Here is a 26,216-nt window from a genome sequence, read left to right on the forward strand (position 1 = left end):
TTTTGATTTTCAAAACAAGGTTATATTCGTAAAAGTGTTCAATAGGCAGTACATTGAGAGTGCGGAATATTTCGTTGGTATGTGCATTAAATGGAGCAGTGACAATATGCCTAATAGTTTTCTTTTGTAAAGTTTGTAAGCTATCAATGTTTGTTTTTGATGTCGTGCCCCACACTACGTTACAGTAACTGACATGCGATAGGAACAGACTGTTATACAACATAAGTTTTATTTTGGTAGGAAGCATGCATCGTAATAGGCAAATAACACCACATGCTCTGGCTAGTTTAGACGCAATACGTTCAACATGACGTCCCAGTTTAAATGATTGTTAAAGATAACGCCTAATGTTTTTACGTTGTCAACTAATTCTATCTTGTCTGCACCTAGGTAAAGAGCACTGCTGCAGTTCACATGTTTTTGCGGTGGTGTGAACAATACAGCCTTAGTTTTTTTGGTATTAATAGGTAATGAATTTAAGTCACTCCACTTTTGTAGTATGCTTAAGGATGTGTTTGCTACGTTTACGAGATGTACGATGTCAGGAGATTGAAAAAAAAGACTGGTGTCATCCGCGTAGACTACAAACTGAGCAAGTTTCGTTATATTTGTTATGTCATTAATGTAAAGATTGAATAAAACAGGTCCAAGTACGCTACCTTGGGGAACACCTTGTGTTAAGGATCTTGCTGATGAGAGTTTTAATCCAATAGCAACGCAATGTTTTTTGTGTTGAAGATATGATTTTATAAGTTTGAGTGTAATGCCGGGAAAGCCGTAATGCTCCAACTTTGAGAATAGGGTTTCATAGTTAGTAGAATCGAAAGCTTTGGAAAAGTCAATGAAAATGCCTAGAGTTAATATTTTGTTCTCAAAGTTGTTTAAGATTAATTCTTTTTGCGATAACAGAGCAAGCTCCGTTGACATTCCACTGCGGAATCCATACTGCGTACCTGATAAGATATTATGTTTATCACAAAATGTCGTTATTCTTTCACATATGACCTTTTCGAGGCCTTTAGAAATTATTGGAAGTACAGAAACTGGCCTATGATTTGTTAATTCATTTGTGTTGCCGGACTTAAATAAAACGATCACTTTGGCATGCTGCATTTTCTCGGGAAAGACGCCATTAGATAAACAAATGTTAAAAATGTGAGTAAGCACTTCTACCACAAGGTCAAGCACATATTTAATCGGTCGAATTTGAAGTCCATTTATATCGCGCGATGTACTATTCTTTAACGACATAAACGTCTTGCATACTTCATTTGCTGTTACAGGTTCAAAAACCGCAGTGTGTCTGTTAGGGCTACCCAGAAAAGAAGTAGCGTTTATATCATGCGTACTAGAATTTAGAGACGTAAAGTGCTTGTTAAATGTGTTAGCTAATTCTTCACCACCTACGACGTTACTACCAATTGTCAGCTCTAGCTCCTGCTGCCTGTGACAATCGGGCAGAAGAACCTTATTTACTTCGCGCCATACGACATCACTCCTGGTTCCGGCTCTAATGAAGACCTTTTCAAAATGTCTATTTCTAGCACTTCTCAAAAACTTATTTAAAAAGTTTCGGTATTTTTTGAAAGACGAAAGGTCCGCGGGTTCCCGAGTCTTTACAAACTTCGCGTACAATAAGTTCGAATCCCGGCCGCGGCAGCTGCATTTTCGATGGCGGCAAAAATGCTTGAGGCTCGTGTACTTAGATTTAGGTGCACGTTAAAGAAGCCCAGGTGGTCGAAATTACCGGAGCCCTCCACTACGGCGTTTCTCATAATCATATTGTGGTTTTGGGACGTTAAACCCAGATAATATTAAATCACGACTGCCATGAAAATATGCAAAAAGCGCGCAGTCTTTTTTTCAGACGCTAATTTTACTTAAGGACGCATTTTTTTTCTTAACTTCAACCGACTCTGATAGTTAAGTGTTTATGTAGCCGTTGACTTCTTCGACAAATCGCACTGGTGTGCATCGCGGATGATCGGACGAAAGGCGCACTAGGGCGCACCGACGCGATTTGTCGAACTTGCTGCTCAGTGACGTGAAACTTGCGCACGCTTAACATTCCTAGTCTCGCCGCGCAGGGGGCCGGCGTGGGCATATTGACGTCAATGGTGGTTACCTTTTGGATTGGCATCGGCGCATTTTACTACAAGCCAGCGAAACGGTTGGCTCGGCGCTCTGTAATGGGATGCCTGCAGGAGTACATCAATGCGACGCACCAGAACCCTGCGAACGTGACCTTCCCCGTCCTTCCCGATCCTGATGTAGCCAAGTGAGTCGCTCCACGAGAACGCCCTCACCTCACATCCAGTCCTGAGAACGGATAACTGGCACGGGTCAACTGCTTTAGGACCATTCAAAGCTGAGCAAAGTAGCGATTCATATTAGCGAAAGACAAGCACGAGCGTTAAAGACAACACAAACGCCGACTATCAAATGTCGGCAGACATTCGCCTGCAGTACAAGAATGTGTGCGTTCTTCCATATTCTTAGCACAAGATTTTTATGCGCGCATATATAGAAAAAAAGTAAGAAAAAACACCTCAGTTCTCCCACTATCACCTTTAGTTTTCTTATTTATGCACAATGTTTAGATGCAGACAGCCTACAAACGGTAAGGCAAAAGTCATAACCATGTAAAACTATCATCTTTGATGTTTTCTATATTATTGCTGCTGAGTCCCCTGTATATATAACGAGTACTTGTAATTCCTTCACAACAGATATTGCTTTATACAATCTCATAGATGTGAAACCGTTCTTTTTTTTTTCTTCGGCACTAGCTAAATCGTGCCAATCATACGGGACTTCGTGAAACCCATGTCGTTGTTTTTGTTGTTTTTTTCGTAGCAAGGACATATTCTACGCCTACCGGATCTCGTATGTCTGGTACAGCATGATTGCCTGCATGCTGGTCGTCTTCGTCGGAATCGCCGTTAGCTTTATCACCGGTGAGTTGTCATAAACGAGGAGTTCTTCATAGGCCTGCGCAGGGTTGCCCATCAGGTGGGGGGGGGGGGGGGGGGGGGGGAGGGGGGCAAATGTTCATCGCAGCGACCACCACCCTAGTAAGTCAATGTATGGGGCAGATTTTGCGCCCCCCCCCCCCTCTTAGGTGACTAGAAGGGTCAATGTACGGGGCAGATTTTGCACCCACCCCCCTCTTATGTGATGAGGGGGGCGGCTGCCCCCTGTGCGCACGCCTGTGGTTATCACCTTCGATGAAACGCGCTTTACGGGTGGTGCATGAAGGTCAACAGCGGCAGAGCTAGTACTGTGTCAAATGTAACAATTAACAGCCGATAGCAACTTTAAGAACTGATGGTGTTATCGCTTTTTTTTTTTACTCCTTCATAGCGTCAACTGGGAATGCCGATATGATAAAGAGCAAGACAAAAGCAGCGAGACAGGTTTAAGAAAAATAAATAAATAAAAGTACGCTAGATTTCACTGACAACAAGGATTCATTGCACCATTCTTTCCTGGCAATTAATAATGCGGAGAAGCCGCAGAAGCGGTGTAGAAAGCTAAAAGTCTTCGAATGTACAGCTCCAATGTAAATTCTGAACGATATTTCATTGTCATGTACTTCTTGTTGAGTGATCAGACTTGTGGTTTAGCTTTTCGTGTTTGTTGACAGGGTTGAAGGTTGCATATTGGCTAAGTGTTCCCTGCACTGTCACACGACAATAAATAACAGCTTACAAAGCCACACACACAGGACAATCGGCGAATGCAGTTGAACAAAGTGGAGGCGGTTCTTGGAGCGAAGCAGAAGACGCCTATGATTTACTCGAGCAGCTCCACTAAAGTGAAACAATAAATTAGTTTAGACAGATAAATTACACTCTGAAAGCTCTAGTGCCGGTAATTTCCCCACCATAGGTTTGTTAATAGATAAGGTCCAACGTTTCACTTTTAAATTTCCCGCCGAAATCTCCGGTGGTGACGCCATGTATTTCAAAGTGTTTTTTTCCCATTTTGGCCCCAGTGGTTCTACGAGATTTTCTAAAACTTGGTACGTGAGGTGTCTGGCCCCCTCGCAGGACAAGGTACTTCATTTTACCGATCAGGAGCTAGATAGGCCCCAGTAGACGCCATTAAAATCTATGACGTCACGGCGACTAGCGCTGGTACTTCAAGGTGGCGTCGCCACACGCATTTTCTTTCTGGGCGTGTTCTCGATTACCAAGCGTCTTCTCACGGCAAGCGTTTCTTTTTTTTTTTCGTATCATGAAAGAGCAATTTACGAAAAAAAAACCTTTAATCTTTAGTGTCCCTTTAAGCTGTACACCGTCGATATAATGAAATAAATTAGCAGGGGATCATCAGCGTCGAATCTAATTGAATAACCACAATAAATATTGATTCATATATCTGATAAACGTGTTTTAGTGAAGAGTGGCTTCTTTTCAGGGCCCTCTGATCCGTCGAAAGTGGATCCGAGGTCGATTCATCCATCTATAACTGGATTGTAATGAAGCTCACGACACCGCCTAGGAGAGAAAGTTACTGGTCAGAAGTGAGGTAAGTAATGTCTATCTTTATTTTTACAGAAGAATGGTAAGGATGTTTTAGTTTCCAACTCTCCCCACTTGCGATTCTAAATTTTGAACACTAAAGGTGACATGTAACATATTTAAAGGGGTACTGACACAATATTTCGCGGCTGAGATAGCCTGCGGGGTCGATTCCGGTGAACGTGCGTATATCATCTGCAAAATACCAACAGTGAATATAGCTTGGAAGTTATTTTAAATGAATTTTGAAGTTTGCGTGAGCGATCGACATCCTCGCGCTACCGACACCCTCAAAGGGGACCCTTGGGGACTCGCTACTTCCCTCACGTGATCACGCTGCAACAAATTATGATGATGTCATAGCCGCCATGTTTTTTTGCCGCGTTTGCTCCAGCAGCCTACTTCTCGGCGGCTGCTCGCGAACCGTGCGGAAGTGCGTCACAGTTCTGTGTGCTGACGTGATCAAGCGCTGCACCGGCTAGGTGGTGATAGTTGCACCCGGAGGCTTGTCGTTCTTGAAACCGAAACTGACACTGATCGATAATCAGGAGCCTGTAATAACTATCTGTCGCGCGCTGCAGCAAACGATGTGCCGTGTTATGGCTAACAGGCCCCCAGCAACACACTGCAGCAAAAAACCACGAGGCCAAAATTTTTGAATCGGCACCCCTTGAAGTATCCAATACGTTTTTGGCCTGCAATTATATTCATAACAGCTTGACCATGCGTCATTAAGCTGCCTGCTTCAGCGCCTTTTATGATCATTTTCAGACTATTTTTATAGCACAACGAAGGCCTCTCCCAATGATCCCTGTCTCGCGCGAGCTGGTTCTATTTTTTTGTCTGCGAACTTCTTGATATCTAACTCGTTGCTGTCCTCTTCTCTTTTTCCCTTCCCTCGGTATCCACCCTGTTGCCCTAAGTGACCACCGGTTGCCTGTCCTACGCATTACGCGGCTGGCCCAGGTCCGCTTCGTTGGCTTAATATCAAATACACACTTCATTCTACTGTCCTCCAATTTTACGCCTACCATTATCCGTTCCATTGCGTGGTCCTTAACTTTTCTCGAGTTTTATTTTTCTTCTGTTGTTATCCTCCAAGTTTCAGCTCCATACGTTAAAACAGGAAATACAGATTGTTATAAAATGTTGTGCGACTTGAAATGCTAAGCTGAATCCAGAGGTAACATGTGCGCCAACAGGAGGCATACGATTGGGACCGCATGGTTGAGCTGGGCCGAAGGAAAAAGGGCGCTGATCACGTGGAGTCGGGACAGTTCAACGCTGGCTACGTGGCCGAACAAGCGGCGCCATCAAAGGACCGGATCGAGGCACCCGCGCATTGGACCATCGGAGAAGCCCCCGGTATGCCGAAACTTTTGAGCGTTTTGATTCGAGTCATTATTTTAGGAGCTACGGTTTAGCTGGAGTTCACAGCTGGAGTTTAGCTGGAGACCATAGTTTCAACCTCGACGAAATCAACGGGAAAAAAAAGGTACTACAGCGAGGACAGACGGATACAGCGCTAACTACAGAAACAGCAATCACACAAATATTTATTCAGAGGCGTTCCGTTCTGTCATATCAATCACTTACATATGTTTTTTTAACACGAAAGTGTTTTATGCCGGGGTCCACCAAGTACATCCGTCACGGATATGACGTTGATAAAATGGACGCCAACGGGTGAGAAAGAAAAAAAACCAAGAAAAGATACCCCGCTGGGAATCGAACCCACGATGTTGCGGCCGCGACGGCAAGCGCCCGACGCTCTACCGACTAAGCCAACTCGGGAGATGCTAGGCACGGCGCGAACGCGCCTTATATCTTTCACACATTCTCTTTCGCGGCGGGCGGAGCGGGGAGGTGCCGCCGTCTGTGAGAGGTGGAAAGAAGTAATGCTTCACGATCGACACTTACTAGCGCTTACTCCGAGATTGCACGTGATATCGGAGGTCATGGTTAAAGCGTCTCGATACCAGAGAGGTAGACTGGCCGCGCTGGCGTCGCCGAGGCACCCTTGACGCAGTTACGTTCTTTGCCTTTGGATTCGTGTTAGCGTGCGTCGGCTCATCGGAGTAGTGCACCTTCCACGTGCACGAACGGGATTTCTCTGCCGCCGACTGCTTCAAATGCGAGAGCACCGACTAACAAAACTGCTGCAATATGCGTGCAGAAAGGACGCGATTTCGACGGGCGAATGTCGTGCCTTGGTGGAGCGAGAGCAGCGCCTGCGAGACAGAGGCCAGCGGGACGCACGCGTTTGCGGCTCAGGCTACGAACCTCTACCTCCCGTGTTGCTGAAGCGCAGTGTGTGTTATGTATGCATGAGCACAGGCGTCGGCTACCCATTACTAGAAAGCGCACACCGTGCCGTTTCTCTCCTTAATTGACGACGCTTTGAAGAAGTGCATACCGGGTACCAGTGTTGATTATGAGCTTGTTGATATCATCCTTACGCGCGATTCACGATTCGCTGTGTCCAAATATATGTTCACACCGTCAGCTACCTCAACGGTTTTATCATGATCATGGGCGTTAGTCGTCGCGATAGAGACATGCTCTCAACATGGGTGCATCCACGTCAAACGGTGCTATAGCTGCCAAACACGAATAGACATTGTACAAGCTCTCATATCATAAGCACTACTTCTGTGAAGACACGTTTCACTTTCGTGTTATACCGATTCCTATGACGGAGGGATCAGCCATGTTTTTTTTTTTAGTTCGCCTAGCAGACGCTATCAATAACGCACGAGGATATCTACAGATAACAAGCTGGAGAACGAGGAGACCATAGTTAGCGTGGATATTTACGAATTCCAACAGAAACGCGACGTAACGAACAGTATATGCAATATTTCAAAACGCAGCTTGATGGCCTTCGTTGTCCCTCTTCCTTTTTTTCTTGCTTATCTTTCTGTTTCTTGTACCTCATTTTTGTTTCTATTTCTTTCTTACTCTCTCTTTCCATCTTTATTTTTCTTCCTTCCCTTTCTTTCTCCCTTTCTCTGCTTCGTTCTCTCTGTCTTTTTGCTTCTCTTTATTTCTCTTTCATTCGCTTTCTGTTTTGCTCTCAGTTTTTTCTATCTCTTTTTCGTGTCCCTTTCTTTCTATACCTTTTTCTACATTTCTAGTCTTTCTATTTTTCTATCTCTCTCTCTCTGCTTCCTTCTCTTTGTTTCTCTCTATCTTTCTTTTTCTTTATATCGTTTTCTTTCTCTCTCTCTCTCGTTCACGTGTTTCACGTGCACCACTTCGCCGAGCAGAATTTTCGTTTAACGATCGGACCTGCTGTACTCGGTAGTGGGGCTTGTCAAATTCCTGTGGCGCATACCCACGTGTTTTTTTTTCTTGTTTTTTTTTTTCAACACCGCACGAACTACGCCTAGCCACAACAGCTTCGATGTTAAAAAATTGCACAGTGCGGCGTGCGAATATAAAGAAATGGACGACCACTGAGCTGCTGTAACACGCACTTTCGTTGCACGGTGCTCATCGCAAATATACACCGTCATAGTGAATTAATAAATAGATTTTAAAACTTGTTTACTTCAAGAGAGTCCTTGCAACATCTTCTATGCCAACCACGTGCTGTGGGACCTCCTTCTAAATATGATATGCTAGAAAAAAAAAGTTTCGATGGATGCTCCGCGTCTCAGTAGTACATGTTGGTTCACTTTGTTTGCTTTTTTTTTTTATTATCAGTGAAGTCTGGGACAAGCACATGAAAGCCTTCTTGGCATTGAAAAGAGAACAATGTCCGTAAGAGCAGTGCAAGTAGTGTCAATAAATATTTTTCTTCGGTTAGACAATTGCGCGATCGGGGTATCGTCGGGTATATGCTTGCGCTTCTGTAAAAAGTTAACGCGATACGCCTCGGCCCTGTACCGGTGCGGTTCTTCTGAAGAATGAACGAGAGAAAATGAGAATGAACTGTCGCAAATGCGACATCGCGGCATGGGTTGTCGTACAAGTATCGAAATTTGTCTTCAGTATACTGAGAAACTATACAGCCGGAATATCCTTGTTAACACACGTCTTATCCTTAGCTTACACCATGCAGTGGACATCACTAGCGCACGAATATCCTCATCCGCATGTCAAATAAAGAAGGATTAACTATAACTTGAATGTTGCTGTCGCTGGTACGGTGTACTCATTAAAATGGTGGTGCGCCGAGTTCTCAATAAAGCCTACAAAATGTTATCTGGTAACGTTCGATCGGCGCGGTAGACTGAAGGAGCTAGAGAACACGCTGCAGCATTCGACATGGTACCCCAAGACATGGCGATGGTTTCGATGAGTTTAAGCTTGTGTTTAACATAAGGCTTATCTAGACGAAACTTGCGAGGCAGACGATCTAGCATGTACCTATAGAGGAATAAGCCTCGATACGCGTGACTGTTATGGCCATCAGGTTGACGAGAGTGCTGCGCGCATACGCAGCTGGAAACAAGTGAAAGAATTTGGTAGATGAATATATATCGCTAATATCTATCCGGAGCTGACATCTTTGTCGACGCGATAGTCTTTAACCTTTCCAATCACTGGCTTTACTCAACATGAAAGCATAACAAGAGAGAGACGTTTCGCCGCCTATACGGTTATGTTATGTTTTTATGTTGAGTAAAGCCAGTGTTTGGAAATGTTTAAGATGAATTCCCCTGGCTTTTGGAATATTTTCTCACGACGCGATAGTTCCGGACAATAACTTCGCGTGTGCACATTACCGGCAGTGGAAATTTCAGCTTGCTGGTTCAATTACATCAGAACTGATTCGAAATGGCCACCACATACACACGTTACTAAACTTAGCTCTAAACCCCTCTGAACGTTCAACAGGACATACTGTTACCTGCCATACTCCACTGGCGCGTGCAAACTATGGATCACGGCCGTTACAGTATTGCCTACCCAATAAACAAATTCAAACAGATGACAGTTTACGTATAGTGTCGAAAAATTGAATCTGAAATATGGTGTCTCCGATGTTTTTTTTATGTAAATGTGACATTCCCAGTAACTTTATGCTTGGTTTGAACTGCGACTTAAATTGTGCATACGACTCTGTTTATGCACAGCATGTTGATGCCTTTGTTCAAAGGGAGTATCGGGAAGAGAGGAGTGCTAGTGAAACTGGAGATATGCAGATGACTTCCTGCTATCCTCGCCATAAAACATGCATGCCGTTTCGTACTGCGGTACTGATGTGGTGAAATAAACCGAATCATCAATCTGAAATTATCGTCGTGCGGTATTAGTACGCATGGGGAAATACCACAGTACAGAAAGGTTATTATATACTGCGCTTGCGTTTTTTTTTTTTTTTGTCATCCCTGCAATACAAGCTGAGTACTGACTGGTAGTGCTTCAAGATCAGCGCCGCATAAGTGAAGCAGCCACAGCGACGACACCGCACATACCAGGCGCATCTACGAACTGTTTACAGATGCGCTTCGTCTGTACGGTTTTGTCCCTGTGGCTCTTTCTACTTTGCCCAGCTGCTTTTGAAGCACAACTAGATTTACAACTAGCATCAACGCAATTGAGCTTCAATCAATGAGTAATGGCCCTTGCTATTTCAGCTCCGGGCACCGCTGTCATTCCCCCAGCCCCAGCAAGCACGTCTACGATGACAGTGAGTGTGAGTGAACCCGCGCCCCATCCACAAGACCAGCCGTTGGGGATTAAGCCCTCATCTCCGGCGCCATCGGAGCCCTTCGACGTGACGTCTTCAAAGGCCGCGTCGCCATCCGGCCATGGAGGAGCCATCAGCGCACCGCGCGAACAGAAGCCTGAATCAGCCACGAAGGACCCGCAACCAACAAACCTACAACAAGCGGTGCCGGCGACGGCGCCTACCGAAGACGCTCAAGAAAGCAGTGGAGCAGGTAGACCGGCGCTGGCCAACTAGACCAGACACTGGCGCACCTCGACAAGGGCCGCTGTCATCTGCGCCACACTGCGAATACTTTGTAAATAAATTCGCGTGAAGCCGTGAGCGGAAACCCAAGTCCCGAACATTTTGTAGCCTGGCTATTGTGTCTACAACTTTACGTAGCGTCTAGACGTGGATAAACGTTAACCCGTAGCCATAGGCGTGCGCCAATGGGGGTCAGGGGCGAGGCGTCCTTCCGCCTTCACCTTGTCGTCTAACGGAGGCGCCAAGCCTACCCTATACGTTAGCTTAGTCGGACCTGCCCCGTCATTGTTTAATGTGAAGGGTCAAGGCCATGCAGATTTTTGGCTATAAAGGCGGCCGAGGACCCCTGATGTTGCATTTCAAGAACTTTCCTTCCCACCTGTGCCCCCGAGGGCCGGGAACATAAGGCTGTGAGAATCGCGTATAAAGCGGCGAGTTGGGCTTGCTGCTGCATAATTCTGACACTGCAGCGCGAACGACAACGGCGACTGCTTGTCGTCATCGTTTGTGTTCCGTCCGTGTGTTTCTTGCGCTGCAGTGTATCGGAAAATCACGTCATAGCTTGATTTTCATTTGTGCATCCAAAAGAACCATGCGGAGGTGGGGGGGGGGGGGTGTTATACCCACACTCGCTATACCCACGAATTTACGTCGAAACAGCCATAACTGCAAGGCTGCATCAATACCGACTACTAATTGCGATACGATTACGCAATGCTCACTGACCCTTAATTCATGCCGGGTAACTAATATAACTGGCTCACTCTGTTTTATAGATGGACGTTCAAAGCGTCTTTTAGCACCTCCACTTTTAAGGATAGGCAATGGAATGTATAGAATGCCATGGAATAATACAGCGATCACCAGCAACTTCACTGGAAAACGATGAAATTAGTGGGTGATTCGTGGTCCTGTCTGCTATAGCTGAATGCATTGCATACTATGGTCGCTATTTCATATCTCTCAAATTTATGCTTACTATCTTGCTTTGAAGCAGACTGCGGTATACTAAACTTTGAAGGAACAGAGAGAAACTATAAGCTGATAGCACCGACCTGCACATTTAAAATACTGGCATCCTGTTGACCTGGACGTTAACTCAGTTTTATTGCCTGCGAAGAACGGCTTCAGGTGTGGTTTTCCACTGTCGCGCAGCTAAACTTTCCATAAAAACGTAGCCACGTCGACGCTATTTTCTTGTTAGACGCTAACAGTTCAGAACAACACATACGAAAGGTGAGAGCCGCTGTTCTCTTCTTTCGCCTGTGTTGTTCTGCGCTGTTAACTTGCTGCGCATATCGTCCAAAGAATTACTGTCCCAAGCTGTTTTCTTGGATTTCGTCAAGGCGTCAGATAGTTCTTAAAATCTCATGCATAACAAATATAGTATGATTGGTAAATGGATCGAGTCGTATACATCTAGGAGCCAATATACAAGTTTCAATTCGGCCTCTTCCGATATGCTTCAGTTGCCTCAGGCGTAGTTTAAAGTTCCGTGTGGGCCCGTTATTAAGGCGAACGCTTTAAATGTCTACGCTGGCCTTGAAAGATGTTGTACAGCAACTTACGTGAACACTCAAGCGTGACCTTCAAGAACAACAACAAAAAGACAGGGTTCGCCAGACCACATCATGTGCTGCAAGTATAAATCTAGGGCTGGGATGCGGCATCGCAGTCTTGCCAATGTGACTGAGTTCGATCTTTCGCGTTTTACATGACCTCCTGCTCCAAGAGAATCGGTAGGTTCAGCAAGTCAGAGGAGGATGCGAGACTAGATATTGAGGTTAAAGGGTTGTACCTTCTAACCCAGACCGCAGTAATGAAAGCCGTAGATGGAAGCGGCGAAAACACAGGGCCTGCAAGAAAAGCGTGACTGCCACACCACTTAAAAATATATCTTTGGGTCCACGTACCCATACGAAACAAATCTCTTCAAGTTAATTGTAGCGAGTACGCGTAAAGTTACGAATATATGCGATTCACCGGGAGCAGGTAGCGAAGAGCGCAACGATAAAGATGTGATTATTACCTCGGTAATAATCGGGGAATGAGGCTTACGCAATAGTACTATAACAGCCCGGAATTCACCATGAATATGTGTGTGCATTTCGGTAGTCGAACAGAAAAATATTATCCTAGCGAGAACTAAAATATTCCAGCTCTGGCCTTTTCTCCCATTTCGAAGTGTCAGTTGCCATAACAACGTCTGTGCAAAGTCCAATGATCCTGAAGTAACTCGTTAAGGACATGCCAGAAAAGCTGCTTTGCACTGTTGGGATATACGTTAACATATGTGATGGCCAAAGAACTTGAACTGCTGCTGAATACGCTAACATCACTAACCTTTACACTCAACGGATCCAGTAGTTCTGTGATAATCACAAGCGGGGAGTGACACCGAGGCCACTAGGCATTCCTTTTTTTCAAGAATTCTGGCTGTCTGTCAAAGATGGACTAGGATCGTCTTCGCGGAGATTCATGAAGCCTTATGAATGTCTCAATTGTAATCATAACTCTCTCTTTCGAACGAATTAACCATTCCTTGTATATCATGTGGTTTGCTACAAACATATATGTAGTTCAAGGAACAAAGGGAGCACTTCATGTTCTCATAAAGCTAGAGGACACAGCTGCCAAGATGGAGCACCGCAGAATAATATCCCCACAAACTCTGCAATAACGCGGTTGCAAACCGCAACTGAATTATACCAAAGACATATGGTTCACCGTCATGTGGGACTCGTTTGGGTATATTTTATATAGCGCTTAATTAGCTAATTAACTAAAATCAATTATGCGACACTTTTAATGTTCACTTTCAGGCCTAGTGCGTTTCGTTATGTTGTGGAGGACATTGCAAAACGACCGATCCAATTTTTGTGGAGAGTCCATCGTGACTTGGAACTGCAGCTACTAAACATTAAACAACGAAAGATATTTCTGGCAACGAGATTTCTTCCAAATCTTTTATCGTGCCACGTCACCGAGGTGTGAACACAGCTCGACAATCTGGTCTCCAAACTTCTGGCAATTACGTCTGGAGTCGGCTACTTCCTGGGTGATTAACACTAACAGCTCTATGTTTAAGATGCGTGAAATCATTCTTAGTGTTTTATAAAAAGCGAAATAACGCACGCATGTGATTAGACTTAAATTCCCAGTGTCGGCCGTTGTAATCGCCTTTTGCTTCAGATACTGTTCAACGTTTAAGTGTTTCTGTAAAAAAAACTTGCAGGTTCTAGCCGACTGGTTACGCACGAGCCGTTTGCACGCAACTTTCTGTCATGCACCCGCGTCGTTCCACCGATTTCTATATAGAGCTCGTTGTGTACCCTCAGCTTCGAATTCTGACTTCGCGAAGCGTCACAAGACAGCGCAAATATTACCAGCGCTATATATTGATGACCTCAGATGGACTTAAAGGTTGTCCACAAGTAATTTTTAAATTTGTTGATCAACAGAATTAATTTTGTTCTCCACAGAATACAGCAGACTGCTGGCGTGTGACTTCGAACACCAGTGAAACGTGATTGCTGGTTGTCCCTACATCCATCCTTCAGCCAGGATAATAAGGAAAGACCTCGGCTCGAAACTCTAGTCTTTGATATAGATTTCAATCACTTGCGGAGCATTGTTACCGAACCAGAATTGTGATAGAAAAGAAAAATATTTGCTGCAGATTAGTCGCATAAGCGCCTTCCCCACTCGTCTAATTTAGACCCCCCATTCATAGTGTAAATTGATGTCACCATCCAATACTATCTTTGTATAGGCACCGTGTATAGAATACACCTGGAGGTGTGTTCCAGTGAAATAGCCTGACCTCGCGAGAGAGACTAAGTCTGCCACTAGAACTTCACATTCAATGGACATAAGCGGCAGGATATCCTTGAGGCAAAGCACGCGAAATACCTGCCTCTGGAAGGGATACCTAGGCGAAGTGATCGAAAATTACGCAAACGAAATAAGAATGTCATGCTGTACTTCATACTCTAAATTCCTCCTCGATAAAGCTGGGAACTAAGGCGTTCAAATTCGTAGAACGTAGAGTCGAGAATCACTTCATCTTTCCTCCCTTGTGTTTAGAGAACAGCAGATACCGTGCACTACAGCGCACACATTAGATTTTTTTTCTTCTGTTTTATTTTCTTGGGAACAGTGTCCGCTTGTATCTCCTTTTGTTCTACAAAACCCCGACCTTTTCCCAGCATAAGATACCCAGCTGGTTAAAGCACTGGCCAACCTTCCTGCCTTTTTATCTGCTGCTCCTCCACATAATGCCTTGATTAGACGCTGATCCAAGCACATTTAAAGTTATGGAAATGCGGGCAATATTTGTGGACGGGAGCTTACGACAGGGACAATTAAGAGACATGAAAAATCGCAACGATGTGACGACACATGGTTTGTCATTGATATGGCTACTTTTTACAGATAAATTATGATCGATTATGATGCACTGTGAAACTGTGGAGGCGTGTCACATAGGGGTGCACCCCAAAACACGCGTGTCCCTGATGTGCATTCTTCGGGGTGCAAGATTGATTACTTGCAAATTCCTAGCAAGTGCACGCGCGAACAGGCAGGCAGCCTATAGAAAGTATTACTAAACCAGTGAAGTTCGTCTTTCGTCCGCGTAGCGCATGCTCACAACAGTCCTAGATCCATCGCCCAGCTGTATACGTTGACGGTAAAAAAAAGACAAGCTGCGCCACAAGCAAGTATGCAAGTATAACACACGAGGCTCGAAACATGGACAATGTAATATGCCTGAATATACTCAATGCAATATATTGAATATATTGAATTCCTGAACTTAAATTTATTCGCAGAAAACACTTTTACAGAAATGTATCGTTTTCGAAATTAAGCAAGGGGCCCATCACCCGCTATAACAAAATTTCTACATGAAAACTGAATTTAAGATTTTGAGACTAGGCCAGTATTTCGTTAATTTAGTAGTGTGAATTTAAATTTATTCAACAGCTATCGTCTTACGAGCATGTGAAATACTATTTGGAACTCGTTCGGGGGCATTCTAAGCTCTGGTATTGGTCGGTTGAGTGAGCCTATCAAGGGTCATTAGCGATGAAGAGATTCAATACCCCCCTGTGAATGTCATCTCAGACCGACGCTGCCACGACGGAACAAAACTAAGCCTGCGTGCATGTGGTTCTCTTGAAGAATAGCACAATGGGAACAACTCGGTCGGTTATAAACTGACGTTTTATTGCTGCTTTTTCTTATATTACGCACCTTCGTTCACATTTTTTTTTTTCTCGTGAACAGCATACGTACCTCGGTTACGTTGTTGACTCATCTTGTTATATTTCATCCTCTACGACCTAAGATGAAGTTCTACAACCTCAGATCAACGAGCGCGCACACAATTTGCGCCATTCGTTATCTCCCGCAATGTATACGCCTCTGCTCCATTGCATATTGCTGCGCCACTATCAGCGGCGATTCGGTGCTGAAAATGATCCTCTCATCGCCGGGGGAGATACGTCCTGCATACAGAAAGAGGTACAAATCTGGAACAAGGTCGCAATCAACGCTATATATAAACAGCTGCACCGCTTCATTCCCGATTGTCTGTACACAATACTTTCAAATAGATAGCACGTCTCGAAGGCACAAGGTGCACACCACCAATAAGGGCGTGAAGCGAGTATTATAATTAGACTGAGCTTGCTCCTCCGCAGTAGAAATACTGCAGGACACGCAGCTAATGCACGCGTATCGTGGACCTGTCTGGGATGCGCAGAATATTTAGGTAACTGCGTACTTATGCTAATGTATTGCAAGAAAAATTCTGTTTTCGTACAATAACGACATCAGTTACTAAAAAATAAACTTACCTTGTTTTTCGTCGTCCCAGCCGACAAAGGTCGACGAAAAGTTGCCGTGTCGGAAATGAAATTGACTCAGCTTAAAAGCCTACATAATTTTAAGTGATGCCTCCATGATCCTTGCTCCTGAGATGCGGTCTCCTTCGGTGCGGTACGCCTAACTGGAACTGCGTCATAGGACTCCGTCGACGGATCATGCGTCCAGCCAACCTCTCCATCTCTCCAGCCGTCGGTAGAACCGCGCAAAGCCAGGCCGCCGTCCCCAGGTCGAAGCCGCGCCGTACTGCTGGTCGAGCGCGTAGCCGCCTTTTATAGTATTCCCGCGCAGCTCTCGAAACATCCAGGGCGCCCTTGAGGTCCTTCGACCAATCAGAGAGGAGCGGCCGGCTTCCGCAGTGAGGCGAACACTCCCATTGGCTCTTGCCCTTCTGAAAGTTCTAGAATGATCTACCGTGTTCTCCGCAAGCTTCGATGCCTTGTTTAGGATGTTTGTGAAGCCCGCGGAAGTAAACCGCAAATCTATACCGCTCTGTGGCGAGTTAACCTTCGTGGTTTGGTAATGTTGTTAGCCTACGCTTTGTACGAGCCAGTTTATAACAACACACGCCGTCTTTCTTGTTTACCGTTGTTTTTAACAAACAAAACCCGGTGCAGTGTAGTTATTGCTATGTTCAAAAGATGGCGCTCTATGTCCAGCCGCACGCGTTATTTTGGTGCAGTCTCCTAGCAGGGGTTACGAGAGAGAGAGTGGTCGTCGAGTGCGCAGCGAAGCGCTTCCGCTTGGTCTTCGGCGTTCCAGATTTTTCTAGAAATGCGCCGAAGAAAAACAGACGCGCATTAGTCATGCAAAGGTGATCAGAAGGGCGGCATTGTACTGCGTTGTATTGAAACGTCGACTCACAGGCCGGTTCTGGCGCAATGCACGGCAATACGCGTTACAATAAATACGCGTTCTGAGCAGAACTTCTCGCTTTACGGACACTACTGTCGACGCGAGAGTTGATTCTCCTGCGCCTTTTTGCATCGCCTTTCAGCTGTAGTAAGTCGACTTGGAAATGCTGCTTTATCCAATCGCGCCGAGTTACGCTGATGTGCTCAGTTTCGCCGAGGCCAACCCATGGGTAATGGATAGCCTACCTCCCATAACTGCACCGCTGTTTGATCATTTCTTGAGCGATTTGTTCCCGCCCTTCGAGCCACGGAAAGCTGACCCGTGCACTCTTGATAATGTGTACTGCCCGCCACCCGGCGAAGGCGAGCTCTTGGTTGAGGACAAGGTTGATGAAGAGGATGCGCTGCCCAACGTATCAGCGAGCAGCAGTAGCGACTACGACGACTCGATTAAGGCTTCAGCCGCCTGCGCTTGTGACGATGAACAGCGCCCATTGTCGGAGTTCTCCCGTTCATTTGACGTTGCGGGATTTGTCGCCGGAGAGATAACCGTGAAGGCTGTGGGTAACTGCGTCGAAGTTCACGCCGGTCACCTAGAGAAACCCCCGCCAGGGCAGGAGGGGGACTACGTGCGCCGGGAGTACACCCATCGCTTCACGCTGCCAGACGACGTGCGACAAGATTCCATTACATCTGTCTTGACCGAGGAAGGTACCCTGGTGGTGCGAGCCCCGAGGAGCGACGTCGTATGCGCCGAAGAAGCCTATAGCGGAAGCACTGTCAGCTAATATCGATGACATTAATTCAGCAAAGCCTAAATGCCAAAACTATACGTGCATGAATTAGACAATTGCCCGTACACTTGTTAGCGAGTCTTGCAGATTATAAACGGCGTTTTAATCTGGGGAACTGCTGTCCGCTCAAGAAGCTACCACAGGAGACGACCACCGACTCCGCATTCGTGAAGAAACTGTCGCGGCTGACTGAGGAATTTGTGCATAACTACGCTAGATATTGATCAAAGCGATGGCATCAGATGAGACGCCAATAGCAAAGCCTAAATGCCAAAACTATACGTGCATGAATTAGACAATTTCCCGTACACTTGTTAGCGAGTCTCGCAGATTGTAAATGGCGTTTTTTCGTAGTAAATGTCATTTGTGCAGTATTTCTGCTCGCGCGTGTATGCACATATATGTGCGTGTTCGTTGATGTTTGAAAACGCTTCAGAATGCGGAGACAAACTGCTTCTATTAAATAATAGGTAACACCGTGATTGAAATAAAAGCGGAGAGACGAATCAATACAAAATGTCTTGGGTGATTCACTGACGCTTCGGCATCGTAATAAACTGGAATGAACCCAACGCCGGAAAGTGAAAAGAACTGAAGAGATGGCCTTTGACACCGCGTGAACCTCATCTCTCCGTGAAAAATCAATTTTTGCACTAAATAAAGTATATATATATATATATATATATATATATATATATATATATATATATATATATATATATATATATATATATTCGCAGTTGTTGACCGCCGGCCGCAACGTGAGTTAATAAATTATAAGTTATTTTTGTTTGTTAAACGAGTGTATCTTCACTTGAAAATGTTTCTTCGGTTTATACATATATCTTGAGAAGCAGTCCACATTGTGATATGCATTGAGTCACGTTCGCATGTCAACATGAATGTCGAATGTCGAGCGACTCAGACGCGTCGTAACTTTCCACTTACTTATTTTCAATCTTTTCCGACAGCGTCTTTCGCACTTAGGAGTTCCCATGAATTAGCCGAATAGTATTCATTGTGGCGAATGCAAGAGCCAAACATACTCTAAATAAGGACTTCATGCCCTATCTTGAAATGGTGTGAGAATATACCTGGCTGTAAATCACTGCAGCTTCAATACGCCTGTAATTGTAACTGTTACTCCGAATGAGCGACAATTTCCACAGTTGGTACACGCTCCACGAAGCCAATGCACACGAGTTTCATCAGCGTAGATATAGCATACTAGTCTTCGTGAGATTGCTTACTCGATCTGTCGATTGCAAGTGATCTTTACAAATTTCTGCATCGACTGAAAGCACGGAGTAGGGTGAGTGCACTGACTACCATTTTGTTGCGCACAGCATAGTGAAAAGCTGCGCTGTATTTTGATCTATTTATCTCCACAATTAAAGCATGGTGGAATATGTGAATCGTACGACAAAATGTCGCGCGTAGACGTCACAAGAACACCCCGTGTATTATTACAGATTGACTGGAATGATGAATCCGCATATTGATGACATTGCGTACATAGTAGATTGCGATCGGAGGACGAATATTTTTCATGTTCAAAGCGAACATGTTAGCTTCGTATTTTTCCAAGGACAAGACTGTAAGCATACACGTTGAATAATATTTAGGCAATATTAGTGCCGTAATTCCGCAGTGTCCGTACACGATATACGGGTGCTGTAGCTGATCATGGGATGACTCACGCATATTGCTCATCGCAAAGTACAAGTCATGGCGCGTTCGACTTGGCTAACTCCTCAGATTAACAGAAGAAGCATCGTCTCTCTTTGTGGAACGTTACAGCTGGCGTTAAGTATAAAGGCCAGGGTGCTCTTTGAGAATAGCTGTTTACAACTGTGGTACGTCGTCATCCTCGATCGAGCTCAGGGGCGTAGCCACGTTAGGGCACACCCGGGCCCGTGCCCCCCCCCCCCCGAAATTTTTTTTGCCATAGCATACAGAGCAGAAAATGACACTCGACCACATCTGCCTGCTCGTCCCCACTACAGATCAAGGAGGTGCCCCCCCCCCCCCCCCCGAAAAAAATTTCTGCCTACGCCCCTGATCGAGCTATATCCGCGCCCTGTTCCTTCAGCCTATGTCCTTGTAAAATCATCTTGTATACGCGTCAAAAATAAGGTGGACGGTTACGCGTGAAATTTTCATTGAATAGTAAAATCATCTTGTATACGCGTCAAAAATAAGGTGGACGGTTACGCGTGAAATTTTCATTGAATATTTGGCCTGCTGTTTCATTAACATCCTAATCGTTTCACGTGTTCTCCAAACGTGTTTTCGATTTGTATTATCACATTGAAAATCTTCCCTGCTTCGACATAAAGTTTTTCAATCCCTCGTAACCTGCTTGTTCACGGAAGTACGTAAGAGTAACGCTCTCTCATCCCATTCAGCTGGTCCCTACGCTTTGGCGTTGTACTTTTTCCTTTATCCACGAACTTCGACGAATCCGCCTTGCAGCTTACTGAATGCATTGTTTTCTCTAAGCGCAAATTTTCTTATTTTTTTTTCACGAATTTAGCGCACACTCTGTCCGCTTCGCTTAATTGAATTTTTTTTTTTTTTTAGCTCGGCGAATAATCGTACTTATTCATCTCTACCCTATTGTCGGAACAAATTTATGTAGATTGCTATTCGCGTAAACAAAAGGAAATGAAATGTGCCGTCGAATGTATAAACGTGGACACCTGCCCTTATTTTTTAAAGCGAGAATAACACGCAAATCAATTAAATGTCATTCTACAGAACAAAATGAAGGGAAAGCAATGCAGACCGCGTTTTCCAGATTTCCAGTAGTATAAAACGAGAAAGCTGGTAAAGTATAACAAGCGTAGGTTTCAACTTAGCGGTTGACAATCTAATGACCAGTAACTCCAATAAACTATGCGCCCATGTATCATGTATGAGCCCATATCAACAGCCTCGTAGAACTGCGGAATCATTCTACAAGAGAATAACGGCGGGAAAGTAATGCAAGCTGTCGCTTTCAGAGTCGTAGCCAGTGAAGTCATGACCTTCTTTGAACTACGATCGATGCTCGTTGTCGTCATCAGGAGCCTTCATGCCTTTGAGTAAGCTACATGTGCCCTCCGCTCATAACCGCTCATTAGGGCGCCTCGACGCCAGCGGAGGAGGCGGACACATCGAGGCGCCCCATACCACTCATCGTACACTACAGCCGCCTCTTGGCCCTGGGGCGAAGCTCACCCGCGGAGCTCTTTCATTCGCGTGCCGTGAGATGTCGCTAACTTAAGCCAGCCGATACCAGCCGATGGAGGAACGCATGAATATTATATTGCACGAAGCACCGTTCATAAGGTTGTCTAGCAACACTCTCAGCTAGATGGCAGAAAACAGAGCAAACTGCGCATTTACTGAAAAGAGAGAACTTGTTTGTAGAAAAAAAAAAAAACAATCCGGCAGATCCCACGCATTGTGGGAATCGATGTGATGCGAAGGAGCAAGCAAAGAGCTGCATACATCGCCGTGTTTGTCTTTGCGGCAAATGAAGTCATTCACGTCATGACACCTAGTTCTCTATATATCGCATGTTTGTCATGCATGCATGCATGTACAATCTGGTATATACCATGCTAATGAAACTTATATTCTAGTATATACAATGCATGACCTGTAATTTATGTTCGTCGCGCACTCATGGCATGAAATACCAATTTTGGTATATATACAGTTAACAAAACGGCCGGAAGCGCACCTAGACAGTGTAACGTAAACTATGCCGTACATGACGTGCATGTAGTGATTTGTATGTTAGGAACTGTCATTTGTGTCCGTCGTACAGTCACGTCACGCAATATTAATTTCGCTGTATATCAAGCTAGCGAACCGGCCGCGAGCGCACCATGAGCGTGGCATGTAAATCATGCTGTACATGACATCCACGTCATGATTTTCATCTTACCACCTTTCATTTATGTTCGTCATACAGTCACGACGCGCAATACCAATTTTGGTGTGTCAACCTAGCGAAACAGCCGCGAGCGCATCATGAGCATGGCATGTAAATAATGCTGTACAAGAAATGCATGTCATGATTTTTAGTGTTACCACCCGTCATTTATGTTCGTCATACAGTCACGGTGCAATACTAATTCTGGTGTATAGCAAGCTATAGCGAACCGCCTGCGCGCACACCATGAGCATGACATGTGAATCATGCTGTACATGACATGCATGTCATTATTTTCATGTTACCACCTGTAATTTATGTTCGTCAATGCCAATTTTGGTATGTATTCATTTAATTAAACGGCCGCGAGCGCCCCGAGACAATGTCATGTAAATGATGTTGTACATGACATGCGTGTCATGATTTGCACGTTAGTACCTGTCATTTATGTTTGTCATACATTCTTGTCACTTCATACCAATTGTGGTATATATCAAGTTAACGAAGTGGCCGCAAGAGCACCAAGACCGTGGCATCTAAATCATGCCGTTTATGACTTGCATGTCATGCTTTTCATGTTGTGACCTGTCATTTATGTTTGTCATATAGTCATGTCATGCCACACCAATTTTGCTATACATCGCATTAACGAAATGGCCAGGAGAGCACAAAGTCGTAGGCGGCTAGATAGATAGACAGATATGCGCTCTAAGTCGCAGAAGTTCGCTAAGAAATTCAAATTCAAATTCAAATTCTTTATTTTTTCCAAATACATTTGGAATGGTTTCCAGGGCTAAAAGCTGCGGTCTGCAGCTTGACAGAGGCCCGGAAACCAAAAACACAAGGCAGGGCTTGACTGCAAGGCACACGTGGCGCCCGTCCTTGGTACACATACTAAATCATGAACAGAAGCGTGTCAGCAGCTAAAGATCGTTGAAGTAATATGTCATCAGAATAGTTAACTGCGAAATATGTTAACAGCGAACAAAACGTTGAACAGCATTGTTTTTACATAGAAAACAGCAAAGTTAAAATAATAAATATACAACTAAAGATGATAACGAAATGTATCTTAATTATAAACAAGAAGAAATCATATTGAAAAGGAAAAAATAACCACAGTTTACATCTATATAAACACACGCGCATGCACACATATGCACATATACACATCTGTACAAACATAGATACACATGTAACATACGAAAAAAGATATTCACTGCATGAAACACAACGACATGAAGCACGAATGAAGACTGAGCGAGTTAAATACTAAATTTATGCCAAACGTAATGTGTATATTTCATTAGGAATAGTTCTGCTTGCTGCTTAATGATGAAGTACTCATATTGATGATTTTAAAATTATTTGACGTAGTGAAGTTAACGTGGGTTTCCCTACATCTTTGTATCGATTAATAATTGATGGCAGGTTGTGTTTCAAGGACTGCAGTTTATAAAAAGTACGGAAACGTGGTATTAGCCATAAGTCAGTGGAGCGTGTGCGAGGATTACTGTACTGCTGAAGCAATGCAATTGAGGTGATAAAATACTCGATAGTGGGCGAAGACACATAAAATGAACGCATAGTACGAAATGCGTACATCTAATTTATTTTCATAATGTTGTACGACTCGAAATATTGTTCTGTGGAAGACAAGTAATCAATATTGGCGATGTTGCGAACAGCTTTCTTTTGTAATAAGTAAATTCTCGTAATGTTTCGTTGTGTAGTGGTCAGCCATACCAAACTACAATAATTAATATGCGATGCGAAGAGTGCATGATAAATTTGCATTTTCACTTGCAGTGGAAGAATAGTGCGACAACGCGACATAGCTGTGCTCATTGAAAGCTTTTTGCACAAATGCTTCGCATTAAAAAAAATGATCATTTGAAATGCATACAGTGTTGAGAAAGGCAAGTGCAGTTGTGCGAAAGTGTTAGTGGTCAACACAACAACATCCCCAAAGCCTTGACTGTGTAACCATATCGCATCTACACACCAGGTCAAAAGCAACACCTTTCAAGCGCACTTCTGCGACACATTTGTAATGAGAGTAGCGAGTGCGTTTTTGACACATATTGAAACCGCTGCTGAGAGGTGTTGGACTGTGGCGAAACCAGACATTTTTCTTACAAAAAAAAAAAGATAGCGCAGCTTCCACGAAGTAGCGCAAGGCTGGGACACAGCCGAACTGGTGGGCACCTAGCTGGTCCTGGCTTGGCTAAGCATTTACCCTCTCACCTGTCTCTTTCCCACCCCTTGCTATGCTATACCACGGCCACTCGATGAAAGACATTTTCATCGAGCGGCCGTGGCTATACTGTACATGACCATTCTCGCTCTCTCTCTCTTTTTTTTTGTAGTCTGTCTTTGTATCTCTTTTTTTATGTATACTTGTTTTTCCGTCTTTCTTCCCTTTCTTGCTCTCTCTTTTTTCTCTCTCTTCCTTTTCATATCTTTCTCTCTGCCTCTCTCTGCAGTCGTTCCCCTTACAAAAATATTTGGTAACACTAAGTTGACGGTCTAAAGACAATTGTTACTAGAACCTACCAACAATCAAAAGAGTGTCTACCAACTGTCTTTAGACGTCTGTACCAACAATCAATCAACGCTCTGGCTGCAGTTGGCCACCAACTTTGAACAGACACATGTTCATAGGTTGTCTGGTGACCTCGTAGTAACGCCCTATCAGCGATGTTCAACAGACACCCTATCAATGTGAGCAAAAAAGAAAAGCCGAGATGGGAGTAAATGGACTCGTCCTCTAGCGCATGCCCCTGTGGGGGTTTTATATACTCCGTCCAGGGAGTAAAAAATTTACCCCCTTTAAGGACGGAGGTTTTGGATGGACTGAGGGGAGTATTTGTTTACATCCATAGGGGAGCTTTTCGCTGTCGCACCATGCGCCAGAGAATCTTTAATTAAATTAGCATCGAAACTCGATCACACGTACACAAACATGTACACAACATTCGCAAAGTAATACAACACTCGCACTGTCAACCGCTCGCCACCCGCTCTTCACAACCAAACTTTGGTCACCGAGTATATATAGGCACCACATCTTGACCTCCAATGTAGCTCAGATGGGACACTTCTTTTCCGTGTAATTAAGCAACAAACATTCATGGCGTACGTGTAAATTTGCGGTGGGCTTATAGATACCACTGAGGCACACCTATCTTTTACTAAAAATCCGCCTAACATTCAACGACTTTTTTAATTGGCGAACTTTATACAAAAGTAAGAAGGAGGTCTTTAGACGGTCTACATAAAATAGTCTTTATACAAAAGTAAGAAGCAGGCCTTCAGACGGTCTACATAAAATAGTCTTTATACAAAAGTAAGAAGGAGGTCTTTAGACGGTCTACATAAAGTAGTCTTTATGCAAAAGTAAAAAGCAGGCCTTCAGACGGTCTACATAAAATAGTCTTTATACAAAAGTAAGAAGGAGGTCTTTAGACGGTCTGCATAAAATAGTCTTTATACAAAAGTAAGAAGGAGGTCTTTAGACGGTCTACATAAAGTAGTCTTTATACAAAAGTAAGGAGGTCTTTAGACGGTCTACATAAAATAGTCTTTATACAAAAGTAAGAAGGAGGTCTTTAGACGGTCTACATAAAATAGTCTTTATACAAAAGTAAGAAGGAGGTCTTTAGACGGTCTACATAAAATAGTCTTTATACAAAAGTAAGAAGGAGGTCTTTAGACGGTCTACATAAAATAGTCTTTATACAAAAGTAAGAAGCAGGTCTTTAGACGGTCTATTGACAAATGTTACTAGATCGCAAATGTTACTAGACGGTCACCAATGTCAATAGATGGTTACTAGGTGGTCTACTCAATGTTACTAGCCATTCTTGTAAGGGTCTCTCGCCTTCTATCTGTTTCACCCTTTATTCCCTTTCTTTCTATTTCGTTCTATGTCTCTCTCTCTCTCTCTCTATTCGTTGTCCCCTCCCCCTCACCTTTACATATGTCCTCCTCAGCCTCACTTCCCTCTCCTACCTCCATGCTATAATACTATACTCTACAAGTCTATGCTATGATCTGCTAGCGTGCCTGGATAGCTGAGCGGTTACGACGCTCGCCTTGGGATCGTGGGGACGCTGGTTCGAGTAAAGCCTCGCAATGAAATTTTTTTTCCCCAGGAATTTCTCCCTTACTCTATCTTTCTCTTTCTTTCTCTATTTCTCACTCACTCTTTCTTTCTCTCTCTCTCTCTTGTACTCGTTCTCTCACCCATCAGAGTTATTACATGCCACGGTGGACAAATCAGCGCACGTGTTCTGCGAG

General features: G+C 44.2%; 3 protein-coding genes and 1 long non-coding RNA gene across 5 annotated transcripts; 3 read left to right on the plus strand and 1 right to left on the minus strand.

Annotated features, from left to right (window-relative positions):
* The first annotated feature begins 1,545 nt into the window (after positions 1–1,545).
* On the plus strand, positions 1,546–3,019 carry LOC125757753 (sodium-coupled monocarboxylate transporter 2-like). The gene is made up of 2 exons (XM_049413867.1): positions 1,546–2,278; positions 2,857–3,019. The coding sequence occupies exons 1-2, from the start codon at positions 2,115–2,117 to the stop codon at positions 2,969–2,971; spliced, it is 279 nt and encodes a 92-aa protein (XP_049269824.1). The 5' UTR covers positions 1,546–2,114; the 3' UTR covers positions 2,972–3,019.
* Positions 3,020–3,031: 12 nt separating this feature from the next.
* Positions 3,032–16,816, minus strand: LOC125757755 (uncharacterized). Of its 2 annotated transcripts, XR_007415523.1 has the most exons (3): positions 16,314–16,607; positions 15,751–15,962; positions 3,032–4,502 (listed from the first exon to the last, which is right to left on the minus strand). It is a non-coding gene; the product is annotated as an uncharacterized LOC125757755 (long non-coding RNA). The 2 variants fall into 2 exon arrangements; XR_007415522.1 differs by lacking the exon at positions 3,032–4,502 and having other exon boundaries at positions 7,259–15,962; positions 16,314–16,816.
* LOC119386290 (proteoglycan 4) lies at positions 5,733–10,443 on the plus strand. The gene is made up of 2 exons (XM_037653616.2): positions 5,733–5,891; positions 10,115–10,443. Exons 1-2 carry the CDS (start codon positions 5,750–5,752, stop codon positions 10,441–10,443), a joined length of 471 nt encoding a protein of 156 aa, XP_037509544.1. The 5' UTR covers positions 5,733–5,749.
* A 451-nt stretch (positions 16,817–17,267) lies between the features above and the next one.
* On the plus strand, positions 17,268–18,637 carry LOC119388216 (uncharacterized). Its single transcript, XM_037655883.2, has one exon. It carries the CDS (start codon positions 17,360–17,362, stop codon positions 17,981–17,983), a length of 624 nt encoding a protein of 207 aa, XP_037511811.1. The 5' UTR covers positions 17,268–17,359; the 3' UTR covers positions 17,984–18,637.
* The last annotated feature ends 7,579 nt before the right edge of the window (positions 18,638–26,216 follow it).

The sequence above is a fragment of the Rhipicephalus sanguineus genome, chromosome 3 (assembly GCF_013339695.2).
Source record: "Rhipicephalus sanguineus isolate Rsan-2018 chromosome 3, BIME_Rsan_1.4, whole genome shotgun sequence".
Classification (NCBI taxonomy): domain Eukaryota; kingdom Metazoa; phylum Arthropoda; class Arachnida; order Ixodida; family Ixodidae; genus Rhipicephalus; species Rhipicephalus sanguineus.